The 11,956-nt window shown below is 44.7% G+C and overlaps 1 protein-coding gene across 5 annotated transcripts in view; it reads left to right on the top strand.

The window, feature by feature from the left end:
• Window positions 1-3,333: 3,333 nt before the first annotated feature.
• LOC136516689 (disease resistance protein RGA5-like) overlaps window positions 3,334-11,956 on the top strand; it is a 30,425-nt gene continuing 21,802 nt past the window's right edge. The window contains exons 1-6 of one of the 5 annotated variants that reach the window (XM_066510161.1): window positions 3,334-3,494; window positions 4,253-4,307; window positions 4,498-4,648; window positions 4,943-5,213; window positions 5,401-5,617; window positions 5,716-5,839. In XM_066510161.1, the coding sequence (XP_066366258.1) occupies window positions 4,499-4,648; window positions 4,943-5,213; window positions 5,401-5,617; window positions 5,716-5,839 (762 nt within the window). In that variant the 5' untranslated portion in view covers window positions 3,334-3,494; window positions 4,253-4,307; window position 4,498. The other 4 variants (XM_066510158.1, XM_066510160.1, XM_066510162.1 and 1 more) reach the window with 4 other exon arrangements.

The following is an 11,956-nucleotide window of genomic DNA, read 5'->3' as shown; positions in this document are numbered from 1 at the left end:
AAAATGAGCTTAAGGGCATATCTGTGGAATTGCTCCTTCGGGTATTTTTGTCACTAACCTTTCAGGTTTGAGCAAAAAGAACGAAGGACTGAAACGCTAAGGTAAATCCAACTAAACATTATTTCAACAACGAAGCACATTGAACGGAGAGTGCTATCACCCAAACTTGATTTTGCATGTCGCAAAATTCAAGTGTGGGGGGTGAGCTTTGTCTAAAGCATCTCATGACATGCTTCATTCATTGATTTCGTCTTGGTTGTTTCTACCTTGTTTTACCTATATGTCTTGGTCACCATGATAAAGTCATCTAAAAAAGAATTTTTTTATAATCATAAAAAAATAATAAATATCACTTTTCAGTTACTAAGAATTTTTCAATAATAATAAAAATATAATAATAATATTTGCTTTGCATAATAAACTCGTTTAAACTTAGACTTATATTTTTTTTAGAATAAAGCTATGACCTCCCTTTCTCCTACAAATAAACAAAACCTTGGTGCTAGACAAGTTTCCTTCGGGTATTCTTTACCACTAACAATTATAGGAACGAAAGATGAATAATGTCTAGAAACATGGGTGCTGTAATACACGCTAAGGAGATGCTCCAACATTCACACTTGGTTTTTAGTGTCAAAGGACATAAAAGTCCAATTGTGGGGGACCCGACCCTTCCATGCTATCACTCGGGCATGCTGGTTTGCACTCCATTTCTCACCCATGATCCTATAAGTTTGATTATGTTCAAAAATTCCAAATATGCTAATCAGACTTAAAAATGAGAAATAAAAACTTGCCAAACTATGAACTAGACTTTATAAAGGTTGGCCGACATAAACTTTATTCCTAATTCATACACTTGTTACTTGTGGATATATCTCTATTAGAAAATATGTCAACTAAGTTGTTGCGAAGTGAGATAGGGTAAAGACTAAAGAAATCCTATCTTTTCTAGGTAAGCTCTTGGAGATTTCTATTTTGATAAAACTTGAAAATTTATAGCAATACTTCTCCTCATTGGTGAAATGTCCTACCAAGGCCAAAAATGTTCTATAATAGAAAAACCTTCCACATATGTTGCTTGTCTCTGTATTGAGCTTTGTCAAACTTTGTGACCCGTGTTGAGAAATTTATCATGCTATTAAAATCAAGATCATGTACACACACTAAAAATATGCACTACTACTATACTAGGAGTAGGCGCAAAAACATGCCTTCCATTTAGATCTACCAAAAAATGTTCTACTCCTACATTAGGAGAGGACAAAAACATCTTTGATAGGTTCTATCAAAATAAATGCTCCAATCCTTGATAAATATTTCTCTGAAAAAGTTTGGTGGTAAAAAGAGACATGGGGTTATCAGAAAAAGAAGAGGAAAAAAAGAAAAGAAAAGAAATGAATGAATGATAAAAAAAGAGAGAAAAAATGAATGAAAAAATGAATGAGAATAAGAATAAAGATAGGCCACGATCTCACAAAATTCTTCCACGTTCTAATAAGAGAGAAATATGTTTCAAGGAGTATAATAAAATTTGCTTATCCATCTATCCACCATATAACCACACACATGCACATCTTGATTTGATTGTATGACATTTTTCTCCATGGATCCATTGTTTGATTTAGCAATAAATGCAATACAAGCATGTCTTACTTTTATCTTACCCATAGCTCCACATAAGCTTTTTTAGAGGTAGTGTGAAAAAGAAGGCAAATTCAAAAGCCTTTGATAAGGATATATACCATTGAACGACTTGAGAGTACCATTTGAGGAGAAGTATAAGCTATGTTTTAATTCCAAAAGTTACAAAAACTCTAAGTATGCTTCATAGGGGGTAGAGATGACTTGGTGTCATAGTCGTTCCACTTTTCAACCACTCAAGGCGACATGGTAGCCACACAAAAATCTACAGGTATGAGGAATGACATGGAATAACTTTTATGCTAGCATCACATCTTTTGAAGTCATGCTTCATAGTTACATATAACTTTGCTCGAGGACGAGCAAAGAGCAAGTGTGGGGGAGCTTGTTGGCGGTCCTTAACACCTAAATTTAACTGCCAACTCCTGCATAAAATCCTCCCATATAAACACTAAACTTGACATTAGGGTTTATAACTAACAAATTCTATGAGTTTTGGTGATTGATCATTTATAGGAGGACATATCGGGAAAATATAGAAAAGTACACAAAGTGCGCAATCAGACAAAGCATAACGCAGATTCAAAACAAGGAATAAAGAAAAGGCCCGCTTATCGATTGAATCTGGACCTCAAACCCACATGGAGGTAGCCCAGGCCCAACATGCAACCGCCAAGCGGAAGGCGGTCGCGGGAAGGCTCCATCTGGGTGCGGCCGCACCCCTGGCTGCACCAACCGCCTCCAAACTCCACGTGTCGTCTCCTGGTGATCTCCCCACGTCGGTTGCCTGCGGATCCCCTAAGAATATTCCTCCAAACCGATCATTCCACCGCTATAAAAGGAGGGGGAAGGCTCTCATTCTCATACACAACACAAGGGCTCCCCTCGTTCTATTTGCCAAGACGTAGAAGTAGTATAGGATTAGTTGGAAGTTAGGGATAGATGCTCAAGTTCCAGAGAAGTCCTTAGGGGTTTGATATATTCTTATATTATTCCTTTGTAAGACTCAAGTATCAATATATTTATCTTCTCTAATTACTGAAATGTTTTTCATGGTTATCTAGTTTTTGTCTTAGTGGTTTAGTTAAGTGTGGTTAGTGTAGTTGTATCACACCTTGACATGGGATCTCCGCTCGACCGAGTGTTCTAGTTATTATATATGGCTAGAGTAGTAATCGATAGTGTAGACATAGTGCCTAGACTATAGGTTACCTGAGTTTGCGTCCAACCTCACGTATAGTTGTGGTAGTCCTGAAGGTGACAGCTCAGACCAGACCTTTGTATTCCACTATGTTCGGGTTGGTATTTTTGTAGAGTTTTTTGGCAGCCTGACCCCGATCACCCCTTCCCAGTCTTTTCGAGGATCAGAAAGAAACTGCTACTCTGAAGTATTATGGTGTAATCGCTATGTCTGACCTTTGCTTAGTTATCTTCTTAGAAGTGTATAGGAACCACAGTGACAGAGAAGTATATATGAACCTTACTCTCCCATTGTCCTTTCATTTTAGCTTAACTGCTCTTTTATCTTACTTTAGAGTTCTCCTATTCGTTTGAGCTTATAAGCCAGAATCAATCGGTTAGTGTTTTTCTCTTACAGCAAATCAGTCGAAGAAAAAAAAAAAATCCAGCGTTGTCTATGCACTACAAGTCCCCAACTTTTGGCGGAAACCAACAGCCTTGACAGCCCGCCCTGGGCAGTTAGAAATGCGCTTATATTTTTAGAAACGGGGCCTAAATCCATCTACTCCCCTTGGCCTTTCGTTCTGCTCCCAGTATCCCTGAACTCCTGAAGGCCTTCTCCCGGTTACTGCTCATTGACGCTAATCAAGATTTATGTTCTTTTTATTCAGGTAAATCTTTTGTTTATTTCGAGGACTTCTGTTAGCTTTTAGTGGAATTGCTGGTCCGCAAAGTACAGTTCTTTTTTTTTTCAACCAATATTTTATATTTTTGTGTCCTCCATGGAGAAATTTGATTCCGGTGTCCAGCACCTATGAATCTGCCCCGGCTCGTTCTAAACTTTTATCTTGGCCTATCCTATTTGTATTACACCTTTTAGCTCAACTGGTTCATGCTGCTCCAGATCTGGTCTTCCTTATGCGCCATGATCTATTGAATATCCTACTATGAGTGAATCTGCTGGTTTAACCTGCTTGCGCAACATGTCTTCTTGTTGTCTTTTTAGTTAGCATTCAACGATGTTCAGATCTTAGGTGCTAGATATTGGTAAGTCCCGTCCTTCCTGTAGCTGACGCTAATTACAGCTTCTCAAATAGTTTTTGTGTTTATTTCATGGACTCAGCATCCTTCTTAGCTTTATGTAACATTGCTGCCCTACAAATTACTGCTATGTCCTGTTTTTGTTTTTACTAAGACTAATTCTTGTTTCATTTCGTGGTCTCCTCGTTACCATTTATTAGGGAAAAATTTTGCTCTACAAATTTACCGGTCAATCATTTTTTAACCAATATCATGTATATTTACATGGCTCATGAATACGTTTGATTCCATTGTATACCGCCTATGAGTCTGCTCAGCTTTACCTTGGGATATCCCATACATCTCGTAGCTCATCTGTACTAATCTCTTGATCTGTTTTGTCTTACAGCGCCATGATTTATTGAACTTCTACTGAACATGCCAGTTTAGCAATGCTTTCTCAGGTGGGAGTTTAATCATTATACTCTAAGAAACCCAACTTATTGTCCTACATAAATGTTTTTTTTTAAAAAAAAACTTCCTGCATATACTCTGGCTCTAATTAATATACTTTGGTCCACGTCTTAAATCCTATGCTTAATACATGGCTTGAACACATCCTATGCTTAATCAGTAAGCGTAGTGTATTCATAGAATGGAGGATAGAGATATCAAGATCCTGGAACGTATATATGCCGGAACTGAGGAGCCGAAACATTTGCCATTGAGAATTTTAGAAAGAATAACAGGTGGATTCTCTGATGACAGAAAAATCGGTGCGGGGGGATTTGGAGAGGTTTACAAGGTAAAATTGTTTCCTTTATCAAAATAAGGTAAAATGTTTCCGTTGCTTATTAGGTAGTACCTAAAAACGATCTTAACTTGAGGATTACACCTCTAAAAACGATATAAGTTGCCTATATACCCTCAAAAGAGGCAGAGCTTTGTTGCTTTTCACTCTGTTTTTGAGATATATATTACCAAGCCAGATTCTCTAGGTGGTAGGTCCCTAATTTATTCAATGTACGCTATCTATGTCCTGTTTTTGACAATAGGGCAGAACATGGTTGACATGCTGACCAAGAGATGTGAAATACAGGGTGTTCTCCCAAACGGGAGTATTGTTGCCGTGAAGAGGATACTTTTGAATATCTACACAGTTGACGACTCTAAATTCAATGGTGAGGTTACCAACCTGTTGAGGATTATTGACCATCCAAATGTAGTCCGGTTTCTTGGCTTCTGTTCCAGTACAGATGTTGAAAAAGTGACAAAGATAGGATCACAATCAATTATACTCGCTCAGAAAAGAGAAAGATTACTCTGTTTTGAGTACATCAGCAATGGAAGCCTTGATAAACATATTACAGGTATGTTGCATTTGATGAGGTTGTTTCAATTACTTGACTAGTAACTTTAATGTCAATGTTGACAAATTATGAGGGATAGGTACTGCAGCTAAGAATGTTCTATTGATCTGTACGTGGCATGGCATGTGTATTTTTACTGCTTGAAGATTTCATGCTTGCTATTTTGGTTCTATTTCTTCTTGTACAGATGAATTAAGGGGACTTGAATGGAATACACGATATGAAATAATCAGTGGAATTTGTGAGGGTTTGCAGTACCTTCATGAGGGAAAGCGTATTATTCATATGGATCTCAAACCAGGAAATATAATGGTAGATAGTCATATGGTGCCAAAAATTACAGATTTTGGTCTATCAAGGCCTGATGAAAAATCACGCACTACTGGTGACCGTTTTGGATCTTGGTAACTAATGCATCAAGAAAACCATTTGAATTTGGGCAATAATTGCACTCTTCTACTTTCTTTGTGCAACCATGGATAAAATATCACTTTTCATGCAGGGGATATTGTGCTCCAGAATACAACAATAATGGAATAACAACACTCAAGTGTGACATGTATAGTTTGGGTGTTATAATCACAGAGCTGGTAACAGGACGTATGGGCATCCCTGATATAAATTATGTAAGGGTGATTTATCCCATGACATATATGGAGCATTTTCATTATTATACCAATATTTTGCATTTTTCATCTTTTTATTTTTTTCTTCATACTGTATTTGTATACTACTCCATTAGATGGTATATCTAAAATAATAACCCATTGGATGGTATAAAGCTATCCAATCCTTTGGTCTTGGTTCAACTTTTCTTTTGACTGGGGTGGGGGTGTTTAATTCAACATCTGATGACTGATATGGGTCTAGCGCATGGCCCACACTGCTTGAGATCCTGGACAAGTGGACACAGAAAAGGGGTACTTTTCAGGGGATAGTCTGCTAGTATTAAACACAACTGCTACAACGTAAATACTCTTTTGAGATCGCTAACCACCCTTAGAATGAAGTATTAGTTTAGGGGGAAATTAGCAACTTCAATCTTCTAATGATATGGTTTCAAAGGACGGCGAGTGATAATTATCAGTTTTTTTTTTTTCGAAAACGCAGGAGAGCTGCGCATCATTATATTAAGAAGAAAGAAAGGGGCTAGAGCCCTACAACACACACCACACACAACCCCACACAAATAACATTCGCGCCTGGCAAGGACAGAAGGCGACCAAACACTATGACTAAGCTAACTACCAAAGAGAGGGGCTGTCAAAGATGACAGACCCTGGGCTCCTGCTACACTCCACAACCGGCGCTCATCTCCAGCAAGGGAGAGAGCCCGACCAAGGTTGGGGGTAATTCCATCAAAAACGCAACGATTCCGGTGATTCCAAAGAGTCCAAGCACCAAGCACAATAAGAGAGTTGAGACCTTTTTGCATTAATCCACTTGTTGCTCGAATAGCCTTTTCCCACCATATATCAAAGGAAGAATCAGAAGGCTGTGGTGACAAGGAGTGTAGGCCGACCTGTCTCAAAAGGAGATACCAAAATTGTCTAGCAAAGACACAGGAGACTAGGAGGTGGTTGATAGTCTCATCCTCCTGATCACAGAGAGGGCAGTGCACAGGATGAGGCAGCCCACGACACGCAAGGCGATCTGCTGTCCAGCACCGATTGTGGGCCACTAACCAAAGAAAAAAACGACATTTGGGCGGTGCCCAGGTTCTCCAAATCCTCTCGTATGGACCAAACTCAGTAGATCCCTGGAAGAAACCCTCATAGGCAGACTTGGCTGAGTATTTCCCACTAGCAGAGAAACGCCATATGTGGACATCTTCAACATCAGGCTCTAACTCAAAATTGTACAGCAAATCCCAGAGATGGAGGAAGTCGACAATAACACCTACAGTGCGGGCTCCCTTAATATCCAAAACCCAGCTGCGACCAGTAAGAGCTTCCTGTACCGTACGTTGCTTCACCCTTCTCTTCGGGATGGCTTCGAGTAGTCTCGGTGCAAGGTCAGCGATACACTGTCCATGGATCCAACGATCAGTCCAGAACAAAGTGTGATTCCCATTGCCCACTTCCGATATAACGGCTATCGAGAAGAAGGCATAAACTTGGCCCGGGATCTGAATAGGAAGGGCTGCCCATGGGCGCTGAGGTTCAGTTTTTTTCAACCAAACCCATCTCATCCTTAGTGCCCAACAAAGATGCTTGAGGTCAGAAATGCCAAGCCCACCTAGTTCAAGTGGACGGGTAACCTTTCCCCAAGCCACAAGACAGTGTCCTCCACGAGCATCTTTGCGGCCCCTCCAAAGAAAACTTCTCCGCAGTTTGTCCACGGCTTTAATTGCCCATGGTGGGAAATCAACTGCCATTGCCAAATAAATAAGCATGGCTGTGAGGACAAACTGCACCTGAATCCTTCGTCCTGCCCGTGTCATGAGGTCTGCTTTCCATCCCGGAAGCCGATCAGCTATTCTATCTATAATAGGTTGGATCTGTTCCTTAGTTAACTTCTTGAGAGAGAGAGGCAACCCCAAATATTTGCAGGGAAAATCCATGAGCGCACAGGGGAGAAGTTGCTGTACCAAGGCCAGTTCTGTATGCCCACACCTGATTGATAACACATTGCTTTTCTGCAAATTGGTTTTGAGACCTGAAGCATCACCAAAAAGTTGGAGGATGTTCATTATGACAGCAATATCCGTTGCCTCCGGCTGGAGAAAAAGAACCACATCATCGGCATAGAGAGATATACGATGTTGAAGAGCACGAGATGATAGTGGCTGCAACAAAACAGCAGCGGCTGCCTTGGCTACCATATGTCCCAACACATCCATAACAAGAATAAAAAGCATGGGTGATAACGGATCACCTTGCCTTAGTCCTCTCCGGTGAGAAATACGCTCCCCAGGTATTCCATTCAAAATTACTTGAGTAGAAGAGGAGGAGAGTAACCCGCTGATTATGTCCCTCCAGATTTGGCCAAAGCCTAAGTGCTGCAGAACCTCAAGCAAAAAGGGCCAAGAAACTGAATCAAATGCCTTTGAGATGTCTAATTTTAGAAGGATTCTAGGCTGCTTTTGTTGATTGAGAAATCTTGCCGTTTGCTGAATGAGCATGAAGTTGTCCTGTATGAAACGCCCTTTAATAAAAGCACTTTGATTGGGAGACACCATCTGCTGCAGCCGACATGCAAGTCGATTCGCCAACATTTTAGTGATCAACTTAGCAAAACTATGTACCAAGCTGATAGGCCGAAAGTCTTGTGGCTGCTCAGCTTCCTCCTTTTTGGGTAGAAGAGTGATGTAAGCTGCATTAAGCACCTCAAAACCAGCAAATCTCCTACACCATACAGCAGAAACTGCAGCCATAATATCTTTCTTTATAACCGGCCAGCAAGCCTTGTAAAATCTGCCAGTAAAACCATCTGGACCGGGCGCTTTGTCCGGAGGCAGCTGCTTAATTGTTTTCCACACCTCTTCTTCAGTAAAAGGGAGCTCAAGATCAGCCAAATCATGGGAGAGGATCCCAAGCGCATCAAGGTTGATAGTACGCGCTCTGTCCAGGCTTGTCCCAAGCAAGCCCTCATAGAATTCATCTAACAATCTTGCTTTGTCTTCATGTTTGGTGTAGATCTGGTCACCTGAAACCAGCTTGCCTATGCAGTTCTTCCTCTTGCGGTGACGGGCATGGAGTTGGAAAAACTTTGTGTTGGCGTCCCCATCACGTACCCAATCAATTCTTGAGCGAAGACGGGCAATTGTCCGTTTGAGGGATGCAAGAGCAAGGCAATGCTTCTTAAGATTGTTTTTCAGCCAGTCTTCTCTTGGTGAGAGGGTGCGACTGTCCTGGGCGATCTCCAGCTGATGGAGGATTTCACGGGCAAGGGCTAGCTGAGAATTAACGTGACCCACTGATTTATCACTCCAACTCTGTAAAGCTTTAGTGGCAGCTTTGAACTTGAGGTTCAAGGTGGAGAAAGGACAAGGACCAGCCGGCACTGAGGCCCAAGCAGCTGCTATAGTTTCCTGAAACCCCTCAAGCTTAGTCCAAAAAGCTTCAAAATGAAAGCGTCTGCGACCTGATTTATTATCCTGAAGTCCAAGCAAAAGAGGGCAATGGTCTGAGTCCTCCGAAGCCATGCTTTGCAGCAGACAGTTTGGGAAAAGATCCTCCCAGTCCACTGAACAAAACACCCTGTCCAGCTTTACCAAAGTAGGATTATTTTGCTGATTTGACCATGTATACTTGCGACCATGTAGAGGAATTTCCTTGATAGCAAGATCATTAATTAAACGTCTGAAACGACCCATCATTGCTCGGTTATAGTTATCATTATTCTTGTCTTCCTCTTTGTAAATCAAGTTGAAATCGCCAACAAGAACCCATGGATCAGGACAGCCCCCTCTGATATCTCTCAGTTCCTGTAGAAACTGGATTTTCTCATCCATGCCCTGAGGACCATACACACAGGTTAACCACCAGGAAACACCATTAACCGGGCATAGTTGAACAGTTACGCTGTTGTTATTCACATGGCAGGCCCCTGCAGTACCAAGATGACGACGCCAAGCAACAAGAATACCACCGCTAGCACCTACAGAGGGGAGCTCAGCAAACTCTGAGAAATCAGTCCCCAGAGCAGACAGGATCACTCGCCTGGCTGACGTAGAGATTTTTGTTTCGTGGATGCACACAATATCTGACCGGGAAGCTTCCACAAGAGTGCGGAGAGAATCTTGCCTTGCTGTAGAATTGAGGCCCCTTACATTCCAAATTAAAATTTTAGCTGGATCCATTACAAGATTGTGAAAAAACGACCAAGAGCACAGACCAGAGCAGCTTATGTGGCTACTACATCTTCACCAACTTGATCATCATCCTCACAGAACTCGGGGATGGACCAGTTGAACAGGGCAGCCAAACCAATCAGATGGACGTCAGGAAGTGGGTTTTCAAAAAGCTTACAATACTCCTCTTCAGCCTGCTGACAGACACCATTCTGCTCACTAATGATTTCCAGCGAGCGCATAACCTTCATTTTCGACCGCCTTGCCCAGTCCACCGGTTGGAACTCAGCCACTGCCCCCGCAAGACGTCGACTACGCCGTGGAGTCTCACCAGGTGGCAGAGCTTTTGCGCGACGTTTGCTGATGGTGGGGACTGGCAGCAGGCCTGCTGTCCGACGGGAGAGGTTGCTGATGAAGGTGTCGTGGTTCAAAGGCGTCGCGGCTGGGGACGGAGCCGGAGCTGCCACATCCCCCGCCGGTATACACGGAGATTTGGCGGAGACCTCGGCCTCCAGCTCTATCGTCGGCGCCAACGTGGAGCTCTCTGGAAGAGCAGCCCCGCGCGGGCGAGAGCGGCGACGCGAGTAGACTTGTAGCGGGTTCGCAGAGCGTTTGCCCAAACCTGGAGGCGAACTCAGAGACCTGAACTCCGGTGGGGGAGAGGTCCATGGGGAGCCAAGAACAGCCGGCGACCTTGGGGGATTTTCTTCAGTGGCCAAGCCTGAGGTGGGGTGCGGCGGTAAGCATGGTGAGGCCGGCAAGATTAGGGGATTCCCCTCCGTTGCCTCACCATGGCCCATGACGAAGTTGTCAGCGATTGGGCCTTGCGCCTCATCAGGTCCAGGACCAGCCCCATCCATCAGCCCAGGAGGAGCAACATTTGCCGGGCTAGGCTGGACCAATTCAGTCATCAAATCAGCCGCCGAGCCCTTCATCGAGGGAGTCAACTCGTCCCCCAATCCCTGCTTGCCGATTGGCCGCGAAACTTCTTCATTAAGGCGTATCCAGTGGGCAGTAGACGTTGCCGCGCCGACCTTGGGCGTCGAGGTCGATTCAAGGGCTTCAATTAATGGCACGTCGCGCACGTCGCGATTCCCCCGCGAGTTAAGACGCGGCTCCTCTGTTCCAACGGCTGGAGTGGAGGCTGCTGCCGAAGGAGTAGCTTCCACGTAGGAGTCGCAAGAAGCCGTGGGGCCCAACCGCACCCAGACCGGCCGCCGCCCCGAACCGCCGCGGAAAGCATCAGCACCGCCCGCCGGACCCGAATTTAACTGCGGGGAAAGAGACCGGACACGGCGCGCCACCGCGGCCCCGTCAGGGAGGACTAGCAGAAAGCTAGCCGGGGAGGCACGACGAAGGGCCAGCGGGTCATCTTCAACACCCAGCCTCAAGGCGATCACCGCAGCCAGCTCCTCAACCGCCGCCGCCTCACCGATGACAGAGATGAACACGGCCCTTGATGCCTCCGGAGGGAGGACCATTTGCTGGGAACCATCAGCTGGCGGGGACACCGGACGAGCCGTACTCGATGGGCGACGGTTACGCGGCCGGCGACGCCGCCGACGACGCCTAGACCCAGGGTGGTGTTCCGCCTCATGGCGCACCAAGTCCTCGGGCGGATGCAAGACGATGGCGTCAGCTGACCCTGGAGCCGGGGTGATCCGCCGCCAAACCGGGACGCGCAGAGCCGGCCGTCGACGAGGGGCCGCCCGCCAACGACGCCCAGACCCAGGGTGGTGCCCCGCCCCAAGGCGCACCAAGTCCTCGGGCGGATGCGAGACGAGGGCGGCAGCTGACCCTGGAGCCGGGGTGATCCGCCGCCAGACCGGGACGCGCGGTGCCGGCCGTCGGCGAGGGGCCGCCTCGCCGCAACTAGTGGCGCCGGGGCACACGTAAGATCGGTGTCCCAGGGCCTTGCAATGGAAGCATCTAGTCTTCTGGCGGCACT

The sequence above is a fragment of the Miscanthus floridulus genome, chromosome 17, assembly GCF_019320115.1.
Source record: "Miscanthus floridulus cultivar M001 chromosome 17, ASM1932011v1, whole genome shotgun sequence".
Classification (NCBI taxonomy): domain Eukaryota; kingdom Viridiplantae; phylum Streptophyta; class Magnoliopsida; order Poales; family Poaceae; genus Miscanthus; species Miscanthus floridulus.
The sequence above is the reverse complement of the archived record's forward strand: the minus strand, read 5'-3'. Positions and strand labels throughout refer to the sequence as shown.